At 48.4% G+C, this 27,987-nt stretch overlaps 1 protein-coding gene across 2 annotated transcripts in view; it reads right to left on the bottom strand.

Annotated features, from left to right (window-relative positions):
• FBXO11 (F-box protein 11) overlaps positions 1 to 27,987 on the bottom strand; it is a 517,411-nt gene that overhangs the window by 324,330 nt on the left and 165,094 nt on the right. For both annotated transcript variants that reach the window (XM_086927768.1, XM_086927769.1), the window contains exon 10: positions 6,169 to 6,275. In XM_086927768.1, the coding sequence (XP_086783894.1) occupies positions 6,169 to 6,275 (107 nt within the window). The remainder of the gene's footprint in view (positions 1 to 6,168; positions 6,276 to 27,987) is intronic.

The following is a 27,987-nucleotide window of genomic DNA, read 5'->3' as shown; positions in this document are numbered from 1 at the left end:
TCTTTGGAATTAGGAAGAATAGGGAGTATACTCCTGTTCCCTGATGTTGTAGTGGGACTGGTTCTATGGCCCCCTTTTGCAGCATACTGATGACATCTTGCTGCAGTAGTGTTATATGTTCCTGTGACATTGGACGGTGCACGGGTGGTATGTTAGGTGGGGTTGAGGTGAGTTCTAGGCAATAGCCATGTTGGATAATTTGCCAGACCCACTTGTTTGTTGTGATATTTAACCAGATTGGCAGAAATTGCTGTAGTCTTCCCCCGATCGGTGTTATATGGTCTGGGGGTAGTGCCAAAAAGTCACTGTTTGGTGTTAGTGGAGGATCTATTTGCATTTCCTCCACGACCCCTTCCTTTGGTGTTATTGCCTCTGTATCCACCCCTGTTAGTGTTTTTGCTGTATATGGATTGTGTGTTACTTTTGTAGCTAGAGGATTGCTGTGATTTATTACTTCACTCCTCCTCTATAATTGGAGCAACAAAAGGAGCCCCGGTGTTGTTGGGACTGGAGAGCTCCCATGGACTTAGCTGTTTCCGCATCCTTTTTCATTTTGTCCAGAATTGAGTCAACTGCTGGACCAAATAAAAAGTCTGGGTTGATGGGCTGATTAAGAATTGTGGATTGAACTTCATTTTTAAAGCCTGATATGCGGAGCCATGCGTTTCGTCTTAGCAGCACGCTTGTATTGATAGATCTGGCCGCTGTATCTGCCGCGTCTAGGGCACATTTAATTGAGGCATTGGTGATGAGCTTTCCCTCCTGTATAAGTTCATCTGCCTGCTGTTTTTAAGGGTCTGGTAAGTGTTGGAGAATATCTTCTAAGCTGTCGTAGTGTGCCCTGTCATATCTGGCCAGCAAGGCCTGTGTATTGGCAATTCTCCATGAGTTTGCTGCTTGAGCAGCTACTCTTTTGCCTGATGCCTCAAAGATTTTGGACTCTTTGTCCGGAGGAGCTGCCTATCCGGTAGTTTGGGAATTAGCCCGTTTTCGTGCATTGGATACCACTAGGGAGTCTAGGGGTAGCGGACCATTGATGTATGTAGGATCTATAGGTGCAGCCCTATATTTGTTTTCAAGTCTAGGGTTTATGACCCATGCCCTAGCAGTGTCCTTAAAAATGTCATGTGCACGTTTTAAGACGCCTTTCAACATGGGGAGTGTTTTTACAGGTCTCTCAGATGTTGTTAGTGTATCAAAGAGAAAGACTTCTTTAATAGCATCAGAGTGCATATCTACATTTTGGTAGGTAGCCACTCTATCAAGTAAAGAATTAAAGGCCACAGTATGTTGGTTGAACGTCTTTGGCTGGCTTCACCACCTTTTTCGGACCGAGCGGTTTGGTCGGTTCGACAGTCTCTTTAGGTGTTTTTGGTATTTGAGGGCTCGGTACCCTTTTTTGGTTCGAGGTGCTTCGGCTCGACCGCTTTATTCTGGTTCCACCCTAGGTTTCACTTTTGGTTCGATGTTAGTTTTGGGCGTCCCCTTGTCGATACTCAATGCTACTTTGCTCGATTCAACGTGCTTTGTTTTTAGGTTCGATTCGATGTACTTTTGCTTTGGCGTCGAATCGACGTCTTTTGGCCGCGATGGAGTTGACGGCTTTCGGCTTTTAGAGCTCGACTCGACAGCTTTGATCTTCGGTGTCGACTCAACGGTCTTTGGCTTCGAAGGCTGTGTTGGAACTACGGCCTTAGGCTCGATGACATTTGGTTTAAATACTTTTGTTTCGACGACTTTCTGTCCGAAGACGGTGTTGTCGACGAGTTTCTGTTTCAATGTAACCGGTGCCGTATGGAGTGTCTCAGAGAGCTCTTTGGATATGTTCTTAGCCAGGCGGTATAGCGGGGCTGTAGAACTAGAATGTTGATCTTGGCTAAGGCCTGCTGGTGATGCCCTGACCTGAGTCTGATATCGTTACAGTGTCTATATGGGGCGGTGTACTCACGGTTCGCCCCTCGTCGTCATCGTAGTCGTCTTCAACAGCTACGATGTTTTGATAGTCTTCCTCAAGATCGACGATTTGGTCTTCCTCCTCGAGGTAATCATCGGAGTAGTGCTCAGAGTACTGGTCTTCGTCTCGATCCGATTCTTCGGCGCTCGCTAGTTCTTCCTCATAGTCGAAGATATCGGGCTCTGGTGCCAACTGCTGCATTTCTTGCCTTGCCGCCCGTCGATTCCGTATAGTCTTTTTTGACCGGAACTGGGCACAGGCCAGGCAACTATCTTCTTTGTGATCTGGAGATAGGCATTTATTGCACACAGGATGCTTATCTGTGTGCGGGAAGTTCGAGTTGCACTGCGGGCAGTATTTGAATGGACTTTGTTCTATCGACGGCTGGTCCACGCGGTGTCGAGAAGGCCTCACGGCCAGATTCGACGGCCGAAGTGCAATAGATGTTTCGAAAGTGTATTGGTACTGAGCGCTGAACAATACCGACGGATCCGAAGGCCTTTTGGCCTTTAGAGAAGAGTTTAGTTAATTCCGAACTTAGAGAGTTGGAAAGTACATCCAAACCCAATGGCGGAAAAAAACAATCTGAGGATGGAGAGGATGCCCATGCGCACTGTAGTCCGAAGGAGGAGCCACCTATCTCGTGATACTTGGAAGACTCTTCCAGGACAACAATGTGCAATCATCCGGATCCAACACTAGGCGGCGAACTATGCACAGATATGAATTTAGCAGCCCACATGCCTCGAACAAAACATCATACAACGCCTCACAGAAAGGCAGCATCAGTTCAAGGTCTGACTAACTCGCGTGAAGAACCCCTATGAGGGGAACTGTCAACATGGAAGAGAGGGAAAAATCCAACAGAACAGCCACCGGGTGTAAAATGTGCGCCAGGGATGAGCTGGCATCAGTGGCCAAGCCCGGAGGAGAAAGACTAGAATCAAGGGAGGAATATAGCCTGCTGGCGTCCACCAAATCAGTAATCCACACACCAAGAGATGAATCTGAGGGGATTGGATGTCCAAGGCCTGGAAGAAAAACTTCTGAAGTCACTTCGTCGACAAAAGTATAACACCCCCCCCTGCCCGCCCCTTTGGAACAAGGAAAAAGAGGATCGGAGTACAAGGTTGGTAGTGTGTAGGACAGCGCTGCCCAGGACCAGCAGCACAGACGTGCACCGACTCAAAGCCGTCCAGCAACGGCAGAACAACCTCCAGGGAAAGAAACAACGCCGCGGCAGAGTCGATCGGCGCCATAGGTGGAGACCCCAAAGAGCCATGCACCGACGTTGTGCCCAAGGACCCAACTACTCCTAGGGAGAACCCACTGGCATCGGCACAGTCAAGGAACTCATCAAGTCCTTGGGACCCGAAGGCACTAGGTAGTTCGCATTTAGAGAGGTGGCCAGAGAAATACCAGGTTAGCCATTGGGACCGCTGGCCTGGTTACCATGAAAATCGTAATTTTATGTTTTCACTGTCGGAGCATGTTAAACACAGGTGGAACATGCCCTTCTTTTTAATTTTAAGCATCCTGCCTGGTAGGTATCACGGCATTTCCTAGGGATGGCTACTTATTTAAAAGGACGTTTCTTACCTGGCAAAAAGGTGTATTCAGCCTTGTTGCGTTGGCAGGCTTAACCGCGCCGCAAATTCCGCCGCTGCGGTTTGAAAGAGTGGGTGGGGTCGCATCGGCCAAAAGACGTGCACAGCACTACTGAGGTAGTGCTCGCGACGGCCGTTGGTGACGCGAGCAGCAAACTGGTTAATCTACCCAATCAGGCTGCAGTGGAAAGGCTAGTCAGATTTTCACTTGGTCATAGCAGTGGTGGCATAATTAAGTGCTGCAGTGCACAGGTGACATTTGGCTTACTAGCCCTGGATACCTCTAGTACCATATGCTAGGGACTTACAAGTAAGTTAAATGAGCCAATACATTATTAGACAACTGTACACATACTTTGGGGGTCAGAAAATATGCACTGGGGCCTGGAAAGCAGGAACCGGTGCATTATAGCTGAAAGATCAGCAGCATCAGCCCAAAAAACGGGCAGGTGATGGGCTTGGGGAGGAGGGGGGAGTGATCATACAAGGACAGGTCTGTTCCTACACATTACATATACAGTATAACGTTTTCATATTACATAAAACAAATTTGTAAAGGACACTTCTTAATTATCGATCATATTATATATACATCCCTCAATAGAGACCCTGCAACTATAACAAGTCACTTTCCAATGACAAAACATGTGGTTTGTAAATAGCTTTGGTGAGGTTTGATGAATTTACATGAAATTTGGTAGGCAATTATTGCAAGTAGATATGTTTTGGGATGTCTAGATTTGAGTAGATCCGTTTGCTAAAAGGGTCATTAGACAGCACAAAAAAAAGAGGTTGGGGGGGCATTTTACATTCAAGCTCACAGAGTTTTAATCTCAGCTACTGCATAATCGGAGGGACAGTATCACACCAAACTTGGAATTAAACATGAACTTTAGGCACTTTTTGTATTTTAGTGCAAAATTGTTGAATAGTTTCAGAGTGCCATTTTTTCATTTTTTAAATGTGCCCGACTGGTTTTGAAAAATTAATTAACTTATTTTGACCATTAATTTAAAGATGTTTCAAAGATCACGGATGAAAAATTTGAAAAAATTAAACAAACCATATTGGTTGTTGGAACATTGTGTCTTTCATTCAATACAGCTAGTTGGGGTGGTAAGGGAGTTTTCACTGGGCAGGGCCAACCTAAGCTGTGCCAGCTGAAAACCTTGGACGGTATATGGATTCAGAAGAGCACTTGCAGCAAACTCAGTAACAAGTGTGCAGAGCCAAAGGCCATGGGCGGCAGAGGACAGCCGCACAGAAGTTTAGATGCAATATTTGACAGCAGACTCTGTGGCCAACTTCTACAGCACAGTTCTTCAGTTTATCTGCAGGATATTTGGTTGCAAGCGTGAGATGCATAGTTGGTTTGGCTGCAAGAATAACGTCTAAGCACAACAAGTGTTGGCCTCACAGTAGGTTTGGGTGTAAGCCTTTCTGAAGAACAGACTTTGGCCCACTCTAGATGCTCATGGCAAAAGGCCTCTGCAGATTAAACTTTAATCTGCAGTGTTTTTTAAACATTGAGGGACTGCTCCCTCTTCCAGTACTGTTTAAAAAACAAACAGTGCTGATTAATTCAGTCAGTGGAGCGACGGAATTTATTAATAATTCTGTGTTTCAAGTTTAGTTTCATAACCATAGCATGTTTTTGCAATTTTTATGCAATTATTACAAACAATCGTATGTTTCAAAACGGTCATAATGTACATTTGACAAAATACACCACCTCCAGTTCATTTAAAAAGGAACAAAAGTACAACAGGATGGTGATCCAAAGCACAGATTTTCATATGAGGAAATTCTGAAACTGCCACATCAAGGATTACAGAAGCTGAACTCTCCCAGACTACACAGGTGGTCAAGTTAGGATGCTCTTCTTTGTAAATAAATGGCGAAGTAAGGAACTATTAAAACTAAGAGAACCTCATGAAGCAGAACATTGGGCGAATCTATTAACTGGTTGCTGCATTAAGGCCCAAATGATGTGCACAAACCACACTATTAAAGATTTAAAGCAGCTGTGCATTTAGATTAAACTAAGCATTTCCAGACAGAAGACTAGATTTTTTCAAAGTATGTGAATATTAATAAGATCCAGTACTTAAGAAATAAGTATTTGCTGACCTTCTCTTACATATGCCACTCAATTTCCTCCTTGGTAAACATTTTCATATTACATATGCTGCATTTTGTTCCTTGGAGGTAGAAATGCAGAGAACTCTGCTTCCTGCGGCACCACAGTGAACCTTGCAAGTGCTGGCTGCAGTTGCCCTTCACTATGGCCCATGAAGTGGTTCTTTGAAACAGTTTATTTTTGTAGCTCATTGGTTCACAATTGACCAATGCATTCATGTTGCTTCCTAACTTCAAGTTGCTGTAAATTGACCTGGAATCAAAGGCTCTTGCTGCACCCTAGCAGCACCAATTACACCTCACAATTTTTTTATATATCTCCGATGTCCATTTCACCCATAGTGAAAAAGCAATCAATGATTCCCAGAAAAAACGGATGCTAGCAGTTCTTTCCGATGTGCCTTTTGGAACGGACATCTCAGCTTAACACCTAATAAATAATTCTAATGAATCAGAAGATTGACATACCTGTGCATGATCAGTTATGTACAGCCCAACATTTTCACAGTCACTGATATTGCAGTGTTTAATGGTGGGGCAAGCTCCTTGTCCACTGACACATACTGCAGAGCCAACTGGAAAAAAACACAAGTTAGGCTGAGAACTGGAGACAGATTTTGCATATGTTAAGTTGAGACTTCTAGAAAAACTGTTTTAATGCACAGAGACATATAAGAGACATATTACAATGTTGTTCGTTTTATTTATCACACAGCCTGCATTAGTACAAAAATAGTATTTCAAGGGGGCCAGTAAAAAATAGAAAATATGCCTGTTAGCAGGCCTCTGAGTAAAAAAAAAAAAAAAAAAAACAGCACTGGTTCAATCCAAAAGATTGGGAGTGTCCACAGAAAAAGAAGCTTTTCCTTACATGGCCCCCGACCCGATGAAAATTGATGAGCAACTAACCTTTCTCCTGGTGCTTCTCATCAACTAAGTAGAAGAACCTGGAAAGGCCATCTGCAGTAGCATGGCTAGTTCCAGGTCTGTATTTCACTGTTAACCGCATGCGCGCTAGCGGAATTCCGCTCGCACGCTGGGTTTTTAAAAAACGCACTTTACGTGACGAGCTGGGCTCGTCATCAGCGTGCGAGGAGGCTACGCCATGACGAGCCCAGCTCGTCATCAGCGTCGAAGGGGTTAAATCCATACTCTGTAGGGAAATGGACCATTTCAACAACCGGGGGTTCTCTCCTTTTACCCACATTAGCCACTAGAAGAGTATGTGGACCGTTTCAACCTTGAAGTGAGTCCTAAACAGGTAGGACCTTACCTTTTTCTAAGACCAAACCACAGCAATGGCTACCCATTCAATGGCACTCCAACGCTGCTACATTGAAAGAGGTCGCCTGCTGATGAAAGCAACTGGCTGATCCTGGCCCAAATCATTTACTTGGGGCACCTATCCCATGTTCAGAGGCATCTGTCTGGACAACAAACTCCTTGTTGATGACAGGGGCCTTCAGGACAGGTATATAGTACTGAGCTTACTTTAGAGTCTTAAAAGCCTTCAGACACTGCTCAGTCCAGCTGACTTTTTTGGGTTGCTGTTTGGAGGTCAGGTCAGCTAGTGGTGCCTCTATAGTACCATAACCCTTTACAAATCTCATGTAACACCCAGTGTAGGATGCTAGCTCTGTTTATGATATTGCCACGGTGTTATCACTGTGCATGGTGTACAGGTTCCAATGTATAACCCAAACTGCTCTATTAGTGGTAGTGTGGGTGTAGGAAGCTTGGTCTGTATATACTAAACCAAAGTGAGATATAGTGCACAGAGTCCAGGAAGTCTCTAGAGGTATAGCAGAGGCTAAATTAGGTAAGCACGAATAGCTCTCTGTGTGGTACTGTGGGCGAGCAGTTAGGCTTATCCAGAGGGTGTGTTTAGCATTTATTTTATTCACGCATTCAAGACTGATGGCACACACTCAGAGACTGAATCCTGACCAATTAGTTAAGTATAAAAATGGTATACTTATGGATTTGTGGTTTTTAGGTCTCGTGGCGTGGACTGCGCATGCACAGTCTCGCTCACGAGATTTTATGAACTTGGGTAGCTTACACTAGCGGGCTTTAAGCCCCGCCCCTCTTTCCCATTCGCCGGCCTCACCGTTTATGCTAAACTGTGGCCAACCATTTGGAAAGAGCTTGTGGTGAAGTACAGTTTTCTCTCTTTCTGCCGTCCCACTTGGACGGACTGCCCTGACTTCCTGCTGGCGTAAAAGGTTTATAATCTTCTTTATGGGTCTAAACAGATGGCCCTATAAAGAAGATAAACATTTTACGCCAACAGGAAGTCCGGCCAAGTACGTCCAAGTGGGACGGCAGACAAAGAGAAAACTCTACGTCATGCAGAGCACTTGTTTAATAGGCGCATGCTTTTCCCGGTTAACCGGCTGTGCCTAGCTGCTGCGAATTCCAAAAACCAGTGGAGGTCCCGCGTCCTCCCCCCTGCATGGCTACAACAACAGAATTCCCTTTAAACCAGGAGGGTTCCTGCCTCTTTAAATGCTTGCTGTTGGCCCCGTCTGCTCCCGTATCCCTGTTCCCTCGTTGCAGCGCTCTTTCAGCCTTCTCCGCGGGCTTCCTGCGATGCCCTTGCGGGAGAGGAGGGGGGGGGGATGGGGGGGGGGGGGGGGGGGGAGGGCAACGACTCACCAGCATTTGCGTCTTTTGCCTTTCAGACGCTCCGAAGGCCGGGAAGTTGACCTCGGCGATTCTGAGGTCTAAGCAGGCAAAATTCCCTTAAGTCCTTAGGCTCCTGCCCATTTAAGAGATGACCGGCTGCCGCCCCGACCCGCCTGGCCCCGGAGCCCTTGTGCCGTGTCTGCACTCCTCCAGCTGCCACACGCTACTTTACTGTCCCCGGGCTTCCTTCATTCCCCAGGGGGAGACTCACCGGCACAGCGCCTTCCAAGCCCAGGATGCTTGGAGGGAGCCGGGGTACATGGATGCTCCGCTGGCTTCCGCTGGATAGGGGAGTTGCTCAACTCATTAAGCCCCCCACTCCGCATACGCTCTTCCCACTGAGCTGTCCCCCGAAGAGTGTTTCACTCCGCTGGGTCTTGGTGCTCCAAAAGGTCTTAAGTCACAGCGCTGTCTTGCCTGGTTCGGTGTTCCAGCCAGGTGAGCCTCTTCACTTCTTCTCTGCTGGGGAGAGTTGAGTGATTTTCTTGGATCCTGCAACCCCCTATTTAATTCCCCCCCCCCCCACTCCGTGGGCCACTAGCAAGCTTGCCCCTGAATTGGGGCCGTCCCAGATTGCCCTGGGGTGACCTAGCTTGCCCTGAGGTGACCAATCCTGGTTGCCCCTTTTTCGTGGGCTTTGCTACAGGGAGGGCGCATTTGCCACCCCAGGCGGAGTTTGTCCTGGGCCCCCATCTGGTACGGCTACGCCTTCAATGACCCAGGTTTCAACAAAAGGGGCAGTAATTGAAAACTGTAATTATGTAGCATTTCCTACCCCTGAAGCACTTTGTGGCGCGGAGCTACTCTGGAACCCACGGTTTGAGGTAAATAGGTAGCAAGTTAGTAAGTAATATGTGCTTTCTTTTTCCAGTAGGATGAGCTAGGGGGCGTTTTCTACAAGTCTAGTGAGAGAATTTGATTTAATGACTGCCCTGAGCAGTATTCCAAGTACACCAGCTGTTAACAAGGTGAACTATGCAGGATACCCAATGATAGCCTTCATAAGCATTCCCACGCCTAAGACTAGCAGCCCCATTGGGTTCAAGACGCTGTCTGTCACTTTGCATGCATTTCCTGTCTGGCTCTATGTACTAGTTCCTTCTCTTATGTCCTAGGCCAACATCTATCCTTAAGGCTAGCTCTTGTTTTTTTTTGCAGTGGAGTGATCATTTGGCCTACGTAAAGAGATAGGAAGGAATCCGGGCACTCAACCAACAGCGCATGCTGGGACTTGCAGGCCACAGTATTAATTAGAAAAGTAAACAATCATTTGCAATGCAATAGGTCTCGCATTTACGCGGGTTTGACCAATTGGCATTGTAAATGACAATGGCTTTTATTTATGTTTCAAAAACCAAAAAATAACTAAAAGACAATGTAATTTACAATAAAAATAGCTCAAACTCTCGCAAATGCGAGATTTATGGCAATGTAAATGCTTGTTTTTAGATCCAAACAGCACCTGGCACAGGTAAGCAAAACATACTCTCAAATGCAAGACTTCACAAGGCAATGCAGTTTTGGTTGAATATGCAATAGTTACAGGTTGGTATTGATTCAAAAAGCAGTTTACACTGCATAATAATTACTTTTGGAATACTTTTAGATTACTTTTTGAACACGTTGACATACATACACCACCAGCAGTGCAGGGGTGGCTGGGTGCAGAGTGCAAATTCGACGTTGGGTGTCCAATGCAGCAGGATGTCCTCTTTCTTTTAGGTCGTCGCAGATCTAAGGCCAGGTCTGGTGGGCACCACCTAAATGCTAAATTTAGGAGGTGTTTTAGGGGAATAGCAGGTTGGGCCAAGGAGCACCTTACCTGGGGTGACTACACTCTCTATTATGCCACCCTCCTGTGGGAGGGAGCATAGGCCTAGCCCTGATAGGAGGGACCTCCCCCATATTCAAGATAGCAGGTATTGTAAAGTGTACTTCAACTAGTTTTTCCCCACCTTAGGGGTGGGGTTAGCAGAGATGGGCACAGCTCCTACTTTTTGGAATCTTCCTGATGTTTTTCTCGCCCAAAGATAGGGGTGTAAACCAGGGGCTGCCATCTGCTGCTAGCAGCAGAGGCCGGGGGTCTTATTACAAAGGTGGCAGGCCTTTGAAGCCTTCCTCTTGGAGTACTGGCTCATGCAGGGGGAGGCATGAAACCTCTGTCCAGGATATGCATTGTTACTGGTCCCAGAGAACCGGTGCGCTCTACCCAGAAGGCCAAAAACATGTCTGGTGGTGGCTGGCTGCCTACAGCTGGTCAGAGACTACACCAAGGTTGGCAGGGTTCCAGGGGTGCTCCCTGGGCACATGGAACAACAGAACAATAAATCCGAAACTGGCATCAGTGTGGATTTATTGAGAGGAGTAAGTACCAAACACTTCTATAGTCCGTAAAGCCATCATGGTGCAGTGAAAGGAAAATGCTACTTGCCAGTATGCATCTTTTCTTGGCATGTAGAGCATGAACCGGTCCTCGGAAGCTGGTTTCCGGTCCAGGGAAGACATGGCTTGGCAGTTCGGGCTGGACTGTTCCCATGAGGCACAGGGTCAGACTGATTTGCATATAGCCATGTCTGAACTGGGGTGGCAGAGTGAGCTAAAGAACGGTGATGGATTAAACCCAGATCTTTTGACTGGGTGTGAGTGTTTGATTGATTCAGATGCTCCGTCCATCACCACCCCCTTTTGTACCGCTTTTGGCTGCCATAAGTGTGGCAAGGTATGCTCAGACGTGAGTCCCTTGCTCACTTTGCCACTGGATTCAAGCAAGCCGGGCTGAAGACGGCTGGAATGCCAGAAACCGGTCCTCGGAAGCTTGTTTCCGGTCCAGGGAAGACCTGGCTTGGCAGTTCGGGCTGGACTGTTCCCATGAGGCACAGGGTCAGACTGATTTGCATATAGCCATGTCTGAACTGGGGTGGCAGAGTGGGCTAAAGAACGGTGATGGATTAAACCCAGATCTTTCGACTGGGTGTGAGAGTTTGATTGATTCAGATGCTCCGTCCATCACCACCCCCTTTTGTACCGACATTCATATCTTAGCATAGATCGCCGCCTAGTGTTGTGTCCGGATGTTTGCACCTTGTTGCCCTGGAAGAGTCTTCGAAGTATCACGAGATAGGTAACTCCTCCCCTGGACTACAGTGTGCATGGGCATTCTCTCCATCATCAGATTGTTTTTCACCATTGTGGCAAAGATGGAGTATAGAAAAGTAAGAATGCCCATGTAAGTGTATGCAGAAAGATTACTGCAGCTGTGACAGGAACCGGAGAGGAGGGTGGGCGATATGAATGTCAGCAGCCCTACATGCCAAGAACAGATGCATACTGGTAAGTAGCATTTTCCGTTCGAGGCATGTGGGCTGCTGAATTCATATCTTAGCATAGACTGTATAGCAGTATCTCCTCTAGCGGTGGTCACCTGCTTCAGCTGCAGCAGTTTGAAAAAGAGTTTTAAGGACAGCCTGACCTACAGCAGCTTGCTGCTTTGTTTGCACATCGACACAGTAGTGTTTTGTGAAAGTGTGTATGGTAGACCATGTAGCTGCCCTACATATGTCTTCTAGGGGAATATTTCCTAGGAAAGCCATGGATGCCCCCATTTTACGCGTAGAGTGGGCTTTTGGGGGAATTGTTAGAGTGCGCTTAGCTTTTTGATAGCATATCTGAATGCATTTAACTATCCTTCTGGCTATTCCTGATTTTGAAATGGGATTACCTTTATGTTGTGGAGAAAAAGCAACAAACAGTTGCTTTGTTTTCCTGAATGATGTAGTCCTGTCAACATAATATAGCAGAGCTCTTTTTACATCTAGTGTGTGTACGGCTCTTTCAGCCACTGACTGCGGGTTTTGGAAGAAAACTGTCAATTCTATTGACTGATTGATATGGAAAGTGGATATAACCTTTGGCATGAACTTAGGGTTAGTGGTAAGTACTACCTTATTGTTATGTATTTGCGTGAAAGGTTCTTGAATGGTTAGTGCCTGTAGCTCACTCACTCGCCTGAGGGAGGTAATGGCGACCAAGAATTCCACCTTCCATGTTAAGAATTGTAATTCACATGAATGGAGTGGTTCGAAGGGAGGTCCCATAAGTCTGGTAAGTACTAAGTTTAAGTTCCAGACTGGTGAAGGTGGGTGCTTTGGAGGGATTATCCTTTTAAGTCCTTCTCTGAACAGGGACATGTGTTGTCTGTTTTGGAGATATGCTGCTATAGCAGCAAGATGTAGCCTTATGGAAGAGTATGCTAGATTGCATCTTTGAAGATGTAGCAGGTAACAGATAATGTTTTGGATTGAAGCATCCAGTGGATTGATTTGGTTATTATAGCAATAAATTACAAATCTTTTCCATTTCACTTCATTGCATGCTCTAGTAGTTTGGCGCCTTGCCTCCTTGATAATGTTCATGCAATCTGGAGGCAAGTTAAGGTATCCGAACTCTAAGACTTCAGGAGCCAGATCGCTAGGTTCATCTGATTGGGATCTTAGTGCCTGATTTCTCCATGGTTCTGAGCTAAAAGATGTGGCGAGAGGCGCAGTCTTTGATAGGGAACTACTGAACGTTCCAGGAGCGTTGTGAACCATGGCTGTCTTGTCCATGTGGGAGCAACCAGGATCATTGTGAGTGAGTGTTGGCGTAGTTTGCGTGCCACCTGCGGAATTAGTGGGGCTGGTGGAAAAGCGTACGCAAATCTGCCTGACCAGTTCATCCATATTGCATTGCCTTGTGACAATGGGTGTGGGAACCTGGCGGCAAAGTACTGGCATTTTGAGTTTTCTTTTGTGGCGAACAGATCTATCTCTGGATGCCCCCATTCTTGGAAAAATGGTTGGAATACTTGAGGGTGAATCTCCCTGTAGCTGTTGGCTGTGTATGCTTAACAGATCTGCTATTTGATTGTCTTTTCCTGGCAGGTGTTCTGCGAGGAGAAAAATGTTTTTAGGAATTGCCCACCTCCATGTGCTCTACGCTTGGTGAGACAGCTGTGGAGAGTGTGCCCCTCCTTGTTTCTGCATGTAGTACATGGCTGTCATGTTGTCCGCACGGATTAACACAGCCTTGCTGTACAAGTATTTCTGGAATGCTTTCAGTGCCAGAAATACTGCTAGGAACTCTAAGTGGTTGATATGCAGTGTCTTCTGTTTGATTGTCCAGAGACCTTGGACTGTGTATTGAAGTAGGTGGGCTCCCCAACCTGTCAGTGATGCGTCAGCTGTTAATACTAATTGTGGAACCGGGTCTTGGAACAGTCGCCCCTTGGAAAGGTTTTGTGGATTTCACCACTGCAGAGAGTTGTAAGCGTGACTGCCTACCAACACTAGGTCTTTTAGTTGTCCCTAAGCTTGGTTCCACTGCCGTGCTAGGCATTCTTGCAATGGACGCATTTGAAGTCGGGTATGAGGGACAGTGAATATGCAGGAGGCCATCATGCCTATGAGCTGCATGAACACTCGAGCTGGCAGAGAGTGTTGTGGCTGAAACTTTTGAATGAGAGTCTGCATGTTTGCTATCCTGGCTGGATTTGGATATGCCTTTGCCACGGAGGTATTTATTGTCGCTCCCAGATATTGCTGTATGTGGGAGGGCTGTAGATGTGATTTTGGGTAGTTTATGGAAAAACCCAGACTGTGCAGCAGCTGGATTGTCTGAGACGTATGGCTTGCACACTGCGCGTACGAGTTGGCCTTTATGAGTCAACCGTCTAGGTATGGAAACACGTGGGTGTGTTGCCTTCTGAGGTGTGCTGCTACTACTGCTAGACATTTTGTGAAAACTCTTGGGGCTGCAGTTACCGCAAAGGGGAGAACTTTGAATCGATAATGTTGACCTTCTATTGTGAACCGGAGATATTTCCTGTGAGCTGGATGTATAGGTATGTGAAACTATGCATCTTTGAAGTCTAATGTAGCAAGGAAGTCGCCTTGCTGGAGTAACGGGAGTACTTGTTGTAGAGTAATCATATGGAAATGCTCCGAGAGTATGTATTGGTTCAGAGGTTTGAGGTCTAGTATTGGTCTGAGGGATCCATCTTTTTTGGAAATTAGGAAGTATAGAGAGTATACTCCTGTTCCTTGGTGTTGAAAAGGGAATGGCTCTATGGCTCCCTTTTGTAGCATGGACGTGACCTCTTGTTATAACAGCGTGATGTGTTCTTTAAACATAGGACGGTGTTTGGATGGTATGTTGGGTGGAGTAGAAGTGAGTTACAGGCAGTAACCATACTGGATAATTTGTCTCACCCACCTGTCTGTTGTAATGTTGTTCCAGACAGGTAGGAATTGTTGTATTCTGCCTACGACCGGTGTTGAGTGGTCTGGAGGGAGTGTGATCAAGTCACTGTTTGGTGGCAGTGGAAGCTCTGGTGTTATTACCGCCACGTCCCCTGCCTTTGTTATTGTTGCCTCTATAACCCCCTCTGTTTGAGCCTTTATTAAAGGAGCTCTGGGTGTTACTTTTGAATGTTAAGGAAGTTGTGATGTGTGGCCTCTCCCTGAGCCTCTGAAGGAGGAGCAACATTAGGAACTTCTAGGTTGTTGAAACTCAAGTGCGCCCATAGACTTAGCAGTTTCAGTGTCTTTTTTCATTTTGTTCAAGATGGTATATACCGCAGGGCCAAAGAGGATATCTTGGTTAACTGGTTGGTTGAGGATGGTGGATTGCACCTCGTTCTTAAAACCAGAGATGCGTAGCCACGCATGCCTGCGTAGTAATAGCTAGTGTTAATGGACCTGGCTGATGTATCAGCTGCGTCAAGCGCACATTTAATGGAAGCATTAGCTATAAATTTGCCTTCCTGTATGAGGTTGTTAGCCTTAGCTTTAAAAGGTTCTGGCAGGTGTTGCACTAAACCTTCAAGTTGGTCGTAATGTGCTCTATCGTAGCGTGCTAATAGAGCTTGTGTGTTTGCAATCCTCCAGGAATTTGCAGCCTGTGAGGCCACTCTTTTGCCTGAGGCTTCTAATATCCTAGACGCTTTGTCAGGAGGGGGAGCATCTCCTGTTTGTGAATTATCTCTCTTTCGAGCGTTTGCTACAACTAGTGAGTCTAAAGGCAGCTAGGACTTAATATAAGTAGGGTCTGTAAGGGCTGATTTATACTTATTCTCAATTCTGGGATTGAGTACACGCGCTCTGGCTGGGTCTTTGAATATGTCTGGTGCATGTTTTAGTACCCCTTTTAACATAGGAAGTGTCCTCACACTTTTTTCTGAGGTAGGAAAAGTGTTGAATAGAAAATCTTCTTTTATTGGGTCAGTGTGCATGTCTACACCATGGTATTTTGCTGCCCTATCTAATAATTGGTTAAAAACAATGGTGGCGACGGCTTTGTAGGTATGGGGAGGTGTCAGGGATGGGTTGTTGTTCATATGGATCATTCTGGTCATCCCATGTGTCATCCTGTGCATCATGATCCTCTGGTTCTCCAAAATTATCCTGAGGATCTTCCTCCATGTTGTCGCCCTCATCATAGCCTGAATGTGTAGGAGTGTAAGGCACAAAGGGCATGTTAGGAAAGAAAGGAGGAGGAGTAAAAGGCCTTGAGGGAGATGTTCCGAAGTCTTTTCTCTTTGGAGGAACAGGGGAAGAAGTGTCCGTGTCCAATGGTCTCTTTTTCCGATGGTAAACTGGAACGTGTACTGTTTCAGGGTCTATATACAGTTTAGGTTGTTCCTCACTCACTGGATCAGGATGGAAGAGTTCTTCCTCAACTGTCCGTGGCTTTGGCGCAGAGGTTTTTGGCATAGTCACTTGTTTGTGAGTCTTTGGCTCGAGGGTCTTTGGCTGTGGAGCTTTTTTCGGCTCGACCCTTCTTTTCGGGTCGGCGACCTTTTTCGGTTCGACGACCTTTGTTGGATCAACCGGAGTTCTCGTTTGGATACGTTTGGGTGTTTGGGCGTGTTTTTTGTGCTCGACTACCTTTTTCGGCTCGATGTTCTTGGTCGAGTCGACTGCTTTTTTCGGCTCGACTGGCTTTTTAGTGTGATCTTGTTTTTGGGGATCAACACTTTTTTTAGGCTCGACAGGCTTCTTCGGGTCGAGTTCTTTTTGGATCGACGACCCTCTTTGGTTTGAGGCTCTTCTTTGGCTCGACAGCTTTCGGCTCTAATACCTTTTTTGGTTCGACGCCCTTTTTCGGTTCGACGCCCTTTTTCGGTTCGACGCCCTTTTTCGGTTCGACAACCTTTATCGGTTCGACAACCTTTATCGGTTCGACAACCTTTTGGGAAGAGTGTCGCTCATTTCTGGGCTATCAGAAGGCCTGGGTTTGGGCTTCGGAGCCGAGCCGGAAGGCGGGGTCTCTGAAGGAGTTTGTCGATCTTGGCTAAGGCCTTTAGGCGATGCTAAGACCGGAGCCTTGTCTTTCGGTATAAGCGGGGTTGGGGGCTGCGTACTCACTGTTTGCCCCGGTGTGATCTGGTCATCGGAGTCAGACGGGTCCTCAACGGTGACGATTTCTAGATCCGAGTCTAGATTTCTAGATCTAGCCTGCCGCTGCATCTCTTGCCTAGCGGCCCTTCGGTTCCGGATAGTCTTCTTGGAGCGGAATTGAGCACACGCTGGACAATTTTCTTCGTTGTGCTCTGGGGATAAGCACTTGTTGCATACTGAATGTTTGTCAGTATGTGGGAATTTGGAGTGATATTGTGGGCACCTTTTAAACGGGCTCCTTTCCATCGACAGCAGGCCCACGTGGCGTTGAAAAGGCCCAACGGCCCTCGTCGACGACTGGTTCTAGATGGAAGGTTTGATCAAGTCAAGGAGTACCAAACGAGAACAATACCATAGAGTTAAAAGGCCTTTTGGCTTTAGAAAGTTGTTAAGTTTCGATTCCGAAGTTGGAGTGGAGGAATAGCATCCGAACCCAATGCCGGAAAAAAACAATCTGATGATGGAGAGAATGCCCAAGCACACAGTAGTCCACGGGAGGAGTCATCTATCTCGTGATACTTCGAAGACTCTTCCAGGACAACAAGGTGCAAACATCCGGGCCCAACACTAGGCGGCTATCTATGCTAAGATATGAATTCAGCAGCCCACATGCCTCGAACCTAGAGTTCCCAGCCCATGTATTTTCTATGTCTTCACTTGCACTTACAATATTGGGAAATGGTCCCAATATTATAGGGGCACATCTGCTCATGCAGATATGCCCTCACCTGGAGTTTAGTGCACTGAGCCTTAGGGCTGTGAGGCCTGCTAGATGGGTGACTTACCAATACAGTCAGGTAGTGCTAGCTGGCATGGCACCCTGGCAGGGTGCCATGTCGACTGTTTTCTCCCTCACAGGGGCATGTAAGCTGCAAGGGCAGTGGCATAGTCCCCATGAGGGATCCTCATTAGCTTCCAGGCCCTAGGTACCCAGGGTACTATTTACTAGTGACTTACAGGCAGCAGAAGTACCAATTGGGGGGTTGTTTTAGAGAAGGAGCACTGGTACAGCGCACCAGGCTAGGAAGGACCGAAGAGCCACCGCCGGAGGCAGATCGTTCTCCTACCTGGCGGCCAAGACATGGAACTCCCTCCCCATCCACCTCCGACTGACCCAGGACCATCTCGCCTTCAGGAGACAACTCAAGACCTGGCTGTTCGAGCAGTAGCGGACCCCTCCCCCAAGCGCCTCGAGACCCTCCCGGGTGAGTAGCGCGCTATGCAAGTGTTATGATTGATTGATTGATTGAAGGACCCTATGTACTACTTCTGAAACCACATCAAAACCATGCAAAAAGTGGGGGGCTAACTATGCAAAAGAGGCACGTTCTCACACCCAGCCAAGCCTAAAAAGGCAATGCTCTGGGTATGGGTCTTATGAAGCTTCCAAGCAGGAAAAGTCTGGATCTTGGGTTGGAGACGTTCATGGCTTCCAAAATCTTGGTGGTCCAAGTACACAACAAAGACTTGCCCTATCTCAATCAGTTAATCAACGGTTGGTAAAGAGCAATTACTCACCCGTGAGTGTCTCAAGGCCCTGAGGGAGGTGGGGAGCAGTTCTGTCTAAGTGCTGGGGTCATTTGAAGAGCCCGGTTTTGCAGTCCTTCCTGACCTTGGGGAGCATGGAGATAGTCTAAGGTGGACGTGTTTCAGGTCTTGGTTGCGAGATAGGAGAAGGACTTTCCTCCGGTTCTGGTCTTGCTGAACCGAGCGACGGTGGCCTGGTCAAGCTGGACAGACAGGGGTGTCTTTTGGGTGCATAAAAGGAGAGGGGGCTGTTCAGGTATGCTAGTTCGGCATTGTGGAGGCCCTGTATGCATGGGTGAGGAGTTTGAAGGTTATTCTTTTGTCTTTTGGGAGCCAGTGGAGTTCACAGAGCTGTTGAGTAGGAAAGTGGGTTTCTGTTGCAGTAACACCCCACTTTTTGCCAGACTTCTGATGCACTTTTACTTGATGTGCCTTGGATCTCCTGCTGTGAAAAGTGCCCTCTCTCTTGCATGGTGTGTGAAAAGTGCCCTCTCTCTTGCATGGTGTGCCCCCACTTTTTGCTGAATTGCTGATGTTCTTTGACTGAGTGTGCCCTGGGCTCCTGCTAATCAGGTACCCAGGGGCTATGCTCCTTCCCTAAAACTGCATTGAAGCCTAAACCCAATTGTCATCTCTGGCCACAGGTTAGCCCCTGGTAAATGGCATCACATATACTAAGTAAGTGGTATAAGGACCACTTCAGGAATAGTGAATAGGCCTAGGGCCTAGGGAATCGCTGAGGCTACACTACAGAAGCAAAGGTTAGGAAGTAGGAGACCCACGGGAGACGCGTGCAGTGTGGGAACACATTCGCGAGTTACCATAGAGTTATAATGGGAACGTAAAAGTTACAAAGTAGTAGATTAAGGACACTTACGGATGGACTACGGTAAAACCCTTTTAAACTAGGACACTTCGAGAGTCAATACACACAGGAGCACAGAAGTACTCGAGTTACCTCACCCAGGAAAGTCGGGTGCATAGGTGTTCTTTCGTGTCGGGTTTTGTCGCTGTTTCCTATGGAGAGCTGCAAAGAAGTGCTGCAGGCGACCACGAGAAAAGTGTCCGGGTGGATCAAAGATGAGAAGAACCTGAAAGGAGAGGGGACAGAGTCTGGGTCACTAGGTGACTAGGAAGGAACCAGGCAATGTCGAGATGCAATCAGGTGAAGAGGTGAAGCTGGTCTCTGCAGCCACGAGGACCAGGGGGTGTAGATGACGACCAGGAGCTGGATTCGAGCTGTCCCACGAACGATCTAGTTGACTGCGGTGTCGGTATCCAGATTGGACCCAACAAGCCCATGCAGGAAGGGAAGATTGGCTTCAGGTCAGACCAGCAAGGTCTGGGGAGCTTCTCCTTCGCAGGGAAGCTGGAGCAAGCCCGGAGCAACCAGGCAAGCGTTGTAGTTTCACAAGAAAGTCTTCGGAGGGCTAACTAGCCAACGGGCTAGCAACCGGGAAGACGCGTCCAGCTGAAATGCAAGAGCAGGTCCCACGTGGCACTCGTGGAGTGTGGAGGGCTGAGCTTCGGTGTAAATGGCACTCCGGTCTGGGGCTTCTGAAACCCCAATGCACAACTTCGAGGGTGCCTCAGAAGCTGCATGGTTTAGCAAAGAGCAGGTAGTCCAGGGTGTCCGGTCCCACATCTCTCGTGTCCGCCACGGGTCTCAGCTTTGCTGTGGATGTGGATCGGAGTCAGAGAAGTCTGGAAGTCCAGTTCCTGAGTCGCTGAGTCTTCGGGTTCCGGCAAGAGCGTTGACAAAGCAAACCGGCAAGTTACTGGTGGTGCCTGTTTGCACAGGGTGGTCACTCCTTGACCACAAGGGAGATAGATGTCTTCAGTCTTTCTAGTCGGTACAGAACGTCGAAGGTCCAAGAGTTCTGTTTTAAAGTTTCAGTCCAGGATAATCTAATGTCTCTAGACACAGCTCCTATCTTTATACTAATCTAAGGGGCTGGATTACCTGCTAGGTCATTCCTATGGGTGGACCCTGAGAAGGGGGTGGTTACACCCCTTTCTCTATGTCCAGTTTCACACCAGAGCTGGGGCTGGAGTGCCACAACAACTGGTTTGAACCGGGCTATGCATGGAGCACCTTGTGTGCCCCAGGCAGTGTTGCAGCCCTCCCTGCCCCAAAACACTAAAAGCTTGTCTGGGGAGGTGGTAGCACCTCCTAAACCAGGAAACCTATTGTCCAGGCCTCCCCTGCCGGAGCTTCATCCAGCAGCAGGAGGTCAGACGCGTGTCTGTGGCAGCAGCATCCATTTTGTGATGCTGAGTCCCTGTTTAACTTTAACCGGGTAAAGCAGTAACCAACATGTCTTCTCCCTCTAGCAGGGTGGAATGCTACCCGCGCCACCAGAATTGGCAGGGGGTAGTATTCCAAAGTGTTTGACACCTTACACAACATGTTTTGATAAAGCCAACCCAAAGTTATCATTAACCGCGAGTATTATAATGCACTTAAGAGTATATGGTATGGCTGTATCATAGAACAGCTATAAGGACATGGTTCCGAAAGCTACAGAGGGGCTCAGCTCATGCTAGAGCACCATCTCACATAAAACCAAGCACTCTGCCTTCAGGATTGTCAAGGCCTGCCATAGGAGTGACTTATAGGTATATATGTGTCTATATAGAAGGGTAGATATAGGTATACTATATCTAAGCAAGGGGTGATTACACCACCTTGCCCAAGCTGAGTGATCAGCCTGTGGTGTCATGTTTGTATGGCCAGCCAGGGGTGGCATAATACATGCTGCAGGCCCTGGTAGGCCTTGGATGCATCTATGCCCTGGGTGCCTATGGTACCCTATACTGGGGCTCACAAAGTTGACCCAATACCCAATCAGGTATGTACCTAAAGTACATGGTATCAATTTAGAGAGAGAACAGCTGGACTGTGGGTCTGATTAGCAGGCCCACAGCCACACCCAAGTCGAAAAACCAGAAAATCACAGCAAAGAGTCGACATGGCACACATCCCTGAGCATCCCTCAGTCACTCCTCTAGCTGAGTGCACGATGCCAGTGGTGTTGGTACAGGTGCATGAGCCCTGTGCCCCTACAGTACCCAGGGCCATTACCAGGCAAGGTAAGTGTAGTGATGCCATTAAGAGTATATGGTGCTGGGAGGGTGTCATTACGAACTCCACAGCACCATAATGGCTACACTGAAGAATGACCAGTTTGATATCAAACTTCTCAGCACATTGAAACCCACACTGATGCCAGTGTGGAATTTAATGCCAAATGCACTACAGAGGGCATCTTAGAGGTGCCCCCTGAAACCTAACCGACTCCCAGTGTCCTGACTGCGTGGCTACCGAGGCTGCCCCCACCAGACAGGTTTCTGGACCCCTGGGTTGAGAGCCTACCGCTCTCGGGGGCCTGAAACAATGCACATCCTGGGACGAGGTGCCAACCCTCCTCCCCCAGGATGGGCAGGGGAAACTTCAAAGGCATGCCACCTTTGTGAGCTTCCCCAGGCCACTTGCTGTACTCCGCAACTGGCTCCCACCGGTTCTGACCCCACTTTGGCTGGAAGACAGGCGGGAAAAACAAAGGAAGGAAAAGGGGTGTGCCAGCCTCTGCCAACCCCACCCCTCAGGTGGGAGAGGGGAAGCACAACTCTGTGCTACCGCCATCTTGAGGTTGAGGAGTCCTGCCCAATCCGAGATAGGCTCCTACACCCCTCCCACAGGAGGGGAGCAGGATAGGGGGTGTAGTCACCCCAGGTTAAGGACCCATTGGTCCCTGCCCTTGCCCTACCTGTAACGCCCCTAAAATTAGTATTTAGGGGCACCCTGAACCTTCCTTCGTCAGATCCAGATTTCAAAACAAGAAGAACAAGAAGACCTGCCATGCACCTGCTAACAAGAGGACGACACCAACTGACTTGGCCCCCAGCGCCCTACAGATCCTTGAACCTGCTCCTGCTTAACAGTGGCGTCTCCTGCGGACAGCAACCTTGAAAACCCCGAAGGACCTGCCTGCCTTGATCCTCTAAAGACTGGGACTCCCACGAGCAGTGATTCTGCTCGAACAGCAACAGCCCTTGGTGCCAGCCAGGAACCGCAAATCCAGCACACTCTGCACCCGCCGAGCACGGCCTGCGCCTGAGTGGACAAAGACCACGAGGACGTTCCCCCGGCAACTGTGACCCGGAATGCCCTCCGAGATCTGGACGTGATCTGACAGGTTTCCGGTATTCTGTGCCCACTAGTACTTCAGGTCCCACTGCAGAGCCCACATATGCAATCTGGCATGTTGCAGTAGCAGGATGCAGGAGGCCGTCAGGCCTAGGAACCGGAGGGTCATCCTGACAAGATCGGAATCATAGCCTGAATATCCTGGACTCGCTGCGCTGAAGGATAAACCCGAAACCGCGTCGAATCTAGAAAAGCTCAGATGAAGGGGAGGTTCTGAGAGGAATTCAGGTGCGACTTCAGCACATTGATGGAGAACCCCAGCAAATGCAGGAGGTCAGACGTAGTCTGGAGGTGGGAAACAACTGCCTGGGGCGAGCTCGCCTTCAACAGCCAGTCATCGAGATAGGGGAAGACTGAAACCCCTAACCTGCGCAGGAGAGCTGCGACCACCGCCATCACTTTCATGAACACCCGAGGGGCACTGGCAAGGCCGAAGGGGGCATGGCAAACTGAAAATGCTCCTGGCCTACCATGAACCGCAGGTAACGCCGGTGAGCCGGCAGGTCGGGGATATGAAAATATGCATCCTGCAAGTCCAACGCTACCATCCAGTCTCCAGGGTCGAGAGCAGCCAAGACCTGAGCCAGAGTCAACATCTTGAACTTCTCCTCCCAGAGGAAGCGATTGATGTTCCTGAGATCCAAGATGGGGCGCAGGCCCCCTTTCGCCTTCTTGGGGACCAGAAAGTAGTGGGAACAATCACCAACCTACTTCTGGCCCAGGAACGCGCTCTATGGCCCCCTTTAACGAGAGGGGCGTGACTTCCTGTGGGAGAAGCGCAAAGTGATCCCCCGACATGTGGTGAAACTGATGTGGCATGGCTGGGGGGCAGACTCGAAGGGGAGGGAGTAGCCCTTTCGGACGATTTGCAGCATCCACCTGTTCCAAGTGACAGAACGTCAGTGGGGGAGGGGATGTTGAATCCTGCACCCCAAAGCTCTGACTAGGAAGGCTTTGAGGCGGATGCTGCGGAGGTGGACTGTGCCGCCACGGCGGCCACCACGTCCACCGCTGGGCTAAGGTTGGTTCTGCAGACGTGGCCAGGCGCGTGGCGGAGAGATCCAAGGACTTTGCCGTAGCCCAAGAGTCCTTAAAAAGCTACAGCGCACTGTCTGCCTTATCTCCAAACAGGCAGGTACCATCAAAGGTCATGTTCTTGAGGGAACTCTGAACATTCCCTGAAAACCCAGTGAACCGCAGCCAGGCATGGCAACATAGGGCCAGTGTTGTGGAGATCGCCGTACCCAGAGAGTCCGCAGTGTCCAGCCCACACCAGATGGCAAACTTTGCAGCGTCTTTCCCCTCTGAAACAGCTTGGGAAAGTACAGCCCAAACCTTCCCCGGACACTGGAGCAGCGTCTGCGCCACTGTGTCTCACACAGCGTGAGAGTAGCAGCCCAAGAGGCATGCGGTGTTGTCTGACCGCAGCCCCAAGCTGGCAAAGGAAAGCAATTTCTTGCCTAATTGCTCCAGCTTCTTGGATTCCTTATCCGGCGGGGCAGTAGGGAATGCACTTTGAGAAGTGGAGCCCTGGATGACCAGGCTCTCCGGAGTTGGATGGTTCGTTAAAAAGGCAGGGTCACCCAGTGCCGGGCGATGACGCCTGGCCATGTTCTTATCCACAGGAAGCCCTGTGGCTGGTCTAGACCAGGTGCCCATCAAAACTAATAGTTTCTTACCGGTCGGTGTAGTTTTGCAGCTTGAAGATCTTTCTGGATTCACTATGCTGTGCATTATTCCACGGTCTAGTGGTTGGGTCCGGAATCGTAGTCTTTTCTTTCTTTTCTTTTCATAGCGCAGGTGGGCGCCGACGTCCAACCTTCCTGTGACGTCGGCACGCTTCCTGCGGAAACCCCCACCTTTGGGCGCCATCTTCGGATTCTTTTTTCTTGTTTTTGTGTTCCGTTTGCGAATCCTTTGGCAATGTTCTCCATTTCTTTTTCAAGTAAGTGATTTTTCTGCTTTGTCCTTCAAGGTGTCTGTTTCTGTATTGTCCTTGTATTACCACCTGCTTCTCCAGCCTCATCTTTCTGGCGGAGGTGGGTGGGTTCGCTAGTGAATCCAGAAAGTTCTTCAAGCTGCAAAACTACATCAACAGGTAAGAAACTATTAGTTTTGCAGCGTGAATCTTTCTGGATTCACTATGCTGTGCATAGACTTAGTAGCAGTTTGTTATGTTTGTGGCGGCTGGGTGGAAGATGAGCGTTGGTTGTTGAATATATGTTGAAGCACCTTCTGTCCTACTTGTGCTTCCTTGTTCATTTGTATATCCACACTGTAGTGCTTAGTGAATGGTGCACTGAAGCCAATGTTGCCGCCAGGCATATGTCTTGAATGTGTGTGGTAGCCAGGACGCTATTGTTGCTCCTTTTTTCCTAGTAGAGTGGGCCTGTGCCCCTTCTGCTAGTTCTTGGTCTGCCTGTCTGTGGCTGAATTGTATAGTTTGTGCGATGCATCGTGCAATGATTCCCTTTGTTACTGGTCTACCCAGGAAACTGCTTGCGAAGGACACAAAGAACTGCTTTGTTTTTCTGTGCTCCTTGGTTCTTTCTATGTAGTGCATTACTGCCCTTCTAGCGTCCAGATTGTGCAGTGCCCTCTCATCGCTTGTGGCCGGTTTCTGAAAGAAGCTTGGTAATTTTACTGTCTATTCGATGTAGAACCATGACACCACCTTTGGCATAATTTGGATGTATTTGGATGTAGGGTTCTTGTAGCGTTAGCGCCTGTAGTTTGCTCACCCTGCGCAGCGAGGTGATTGCCACCAAGAAGGCAGTTTTCATTGTCAGCATTTGTAGGGAGGCCTTATGAATGGGTTCAAAGCGCACTTTCATGAGATCTGTTTGCGATTTTCTTTGCCCCTTCCAGGAACCTCCTTACTATCTGTGATTTAAAGAAACTCTTCGCCGTTTTTCCTCTTGTGTAGGCTACTATCGCTGCTAGGTGTACTCTTAGCGAGGATGAACTTAGTTTTGCCTTCAGCAGGTGCGGGAGATATCTCAGCACCGTTGATTCCCTTGTCATCTTCTTGTGTGGCATTTTCTTGCTGCACCATTGTGTAAACCTCATCCATTTTGCCACATAGCACCTTCGTGTGCTAGATCTCCTTGCCTCTGGTAGTACCTGCAGGGTGCTCTCAGGTAACTTTAGGTGTGCAAACTTTATGTCTTCAGGAGCTATGCTGCTAGGCTGAGGCTCTCTGGCTCTGGGTGTAGTACTTCTCCGTTTTGCATGGAGAGTAAGTCTTTCCTTATCCTGAACTTGTGGGGTGCACCCTGTGCCATTTTCATTATCTGTGAGTACCAGGTCTGCCTGGCCCACTGGGGTGCCACCAGGATCAGAGTCATGTTGCTGGTTGTGCACTTGTTGAGTACTCTGTGTATCAGTGGTATCGGGGGGAAAAGCGTAAGCAAATGTTTTCGATTAGCTTATCCATAGGGAATTCCCCAGGGATCCTTCCCCTGGTTGCCTGGATGCGAAGTCTCGGCATTTTGCATTCTGGTGTGTTGCAAATAGGTCTATTGACGGTGTTCTCCACCTTCTGAATAGCCATTGCGTTTCCTGTGTATTGAGCTCCCACTCGTGGGATGCCGACGTCTGTCTGCTGAGCCAGTCTGCTTCCACATTGTCCTTCCCTGGTAGGTATATGGCTAGCAGGTCTATTTTGAGTGGGATGGCCCATCTCCATATTTACTGTTCGAGGTTCGATAGCGGGGCTGATTGTGTTCTTCCCTGCTTGTTGATGTAGAACATCGATGTTGTGTTGTCTGTCTGGATCAACACTCTCTGGTTGTACAGTTTTGTCTTGAAGGCTTTCAGGGCGAGGAACACGGTCTTTAGTTCCAGGTAGTTGATGTGTTTGACCGCATCCACTGGAGTCCACAGACCCCCTCACCCTGAGCTTGCTCATTTGTGCTCCCCATCCCTTCTGGGATGCATATGTGGTGATGGTCACCGTTGGGGTTGGTGGTGTTAAAGGCTTCCCTTCGGTTATGTTCTCCTTGTTCCACCACAATATCTCCTCCTGCACTGCGTGCGTTACAACCACTAGAACGTCCTAACTTCCTGTAGCTTGTGACCATTGTTCTTGCGGCCATTATTGGAATGGTCTCATGTGGAGCCGTACATTTGGTACCAGATGTATGAAGGAGGCCATCATGCCCATGACCTTGCTCGCTGTCCTCGCTGTCAGAGCTCGCCCCTTCTGGTAGAGGCGAGTCTCCTTCAGCAAGACCACTGTTCTCTTGTCACTGGGGAACACCTTGCTCTATTTGGTGTTGGTCTGTGCTCCTAGGAAGATTTTTACTTGCTCTGGTTCCATTGAGGATTTCCCCCAGTGAATGGAGAATCCCAGGTCCATCAGTGTACTTGTCACGCGCTGTGAATGTTCTTTGCATGTCCTGTGTGAACTTGCCTTTATTAGCCAGTCGTCCAGGTAAGGGTATACATGGATCCCTTCCCTCCTTAAGTGCGCTGCCACTGCTGCGAGGCACTTGGTGAAGAGCCATGGTGCGGATTTTAGTCCGAATGCTAGGGCTGTGAACTGGTAGTGATCTTTGTTGATGGTAAATCTCAATAGATGTTTGTGCTGCCTGTTCATTGGGATGTGCAGGTAGGCATCTTTGAGGTCTATGGTGGCCATGAAGTCTCCGTCCCTTATCTGAGGAATGACCTCTTGTAGGGACGTCATCTTGAACTTTTTGTTTAATGTACTTGTTTAGGAACCTTAGGTCCAGGATGGGTCTCAGTGTTTCGTCTACCTTTGGTACCAGGAAGTAGGTTGAGTACACTCCTTTGTTCCTTTCTCTATATGGTACTGGTTCGATGGCCTCCTTTTGGAGGAGTTCTTTCGCTTCCTTTTGAAGTAGCTCTAGCTCCTTTCCTGACTGTGCCTTCCTTTTTGGTTTTCTGTTTGGCGGTGTCTTTTCCAGTTCTATGCAGTATCCGAACTGTATAATGTTGAGTATCAAATTGTCTGTGGTCATCTTCTTCCAGTCCCAGAAGAAATGACTTAGCCTGCCTCCTACTGGTGTTACATGTTCGTTGATGTTTGGTCCGTGTAACTCTCTGTTGGTCTTGTTGTGCTCCACCTTGGGAGGAGTTGCGTTGGTGGGCACGTATTGCGTGACGGAGTCACTTTGAGGTGGATTGTTGGCCCCCTCTTTTATTTTGTCCACGTCCATTCGCCCTCCCGCTTAGACTGGCCCCTTTGCTGGTAGTGCCAGGTTTGTTTTTGAGGTCCCTTTTGTGTTTGGCTGTCACCCTGGTTGGACTGTTGGAATGTCTGGTGTGACGTTCCTGGCTGGTTTCCCCCTCTTCCGTTCGGTCTCCGTGACGGGGTACCCCTTTTCATCCCCCTGAATTGTAAGGCTCCCATGGACCTTGCAGTTTCGTTTTCGTTCTTGAGCTGGGTGAGATTTACATCAA

Source organism: Lissotriton vulgaris, chromosome 6, assembly GCF_964263255.1.
Source record: "Lissotriton vulgaris chromosome 6, aLisVul1.2, whole genome shotgun sequence".
Classification (NCBI taxonomy): Eukaryota; Metazoa; Chordata; class Amphibia; order Caudata; family Salamandridae; genus Lissotriton; species Lissotriton vulgaris.
This window is presented reverse-complemented; position numbering and strand designations above follow the sequence as displayed.